Below are 247 nucleotides of genomic sequence, written 5' to 3' on the forward strand. Positions count from 1 at the left end.
TATATATAAATAAAATAATAATAACCCACCTGATCCTTAGAGATTTGCAGTTTGGGTGACACCCCATGCCCAACCCAGCCCCATGCAATGAAGTTGCTGAAAGGCTTGTTGATAACACCGATGGTCGCTAAACCCTTGATAGCAACACACACCATGGTCGTCACATACTGACGCAGGTTTTCTGGTGGAGTTGCATAGTGGTTAATATCACATATACTGTGTATGTAAGGTGATATATAAATATAAG

General features: G+C 40.5%; 1 protein-coding gene across 1 annotated transcript in view; it reads right to left on the reverse strand.

The window, feature by feature from the left end:
- The window catches only part of LOC119594861 (Golgi-resident adenosine 3',5'-bisphosphate 3'-phosphatase-like), a gene marked incomplete in the record, with an annotated part of 4,975 nt that overhangs the window by 520 nt on the left and 4,208 nt on the right, over nt 1–247 (reverse strand). The window contains 1 exon segment of the mRNA XM_037943943.1: nt 30–181. Coding sequence (XP_037799871.1) covers nt 30–181 — 152 coding nt within the window.

This window comes from Penaeus monodon, chromosome 34 (assembly GCF_015228065.2).
Source record: "Penaeus monodon isolate SGIC_2016 chromosome 34, NSTDA_Pmon_1, whole genome shotgun sequence".
NCBI classification, from domain to species: Eukaryota; Metazoa; Arthropoda; class Malacostraca; order Decapoda; family Penaeidae; genus Penaeus; species Penaeus monodon.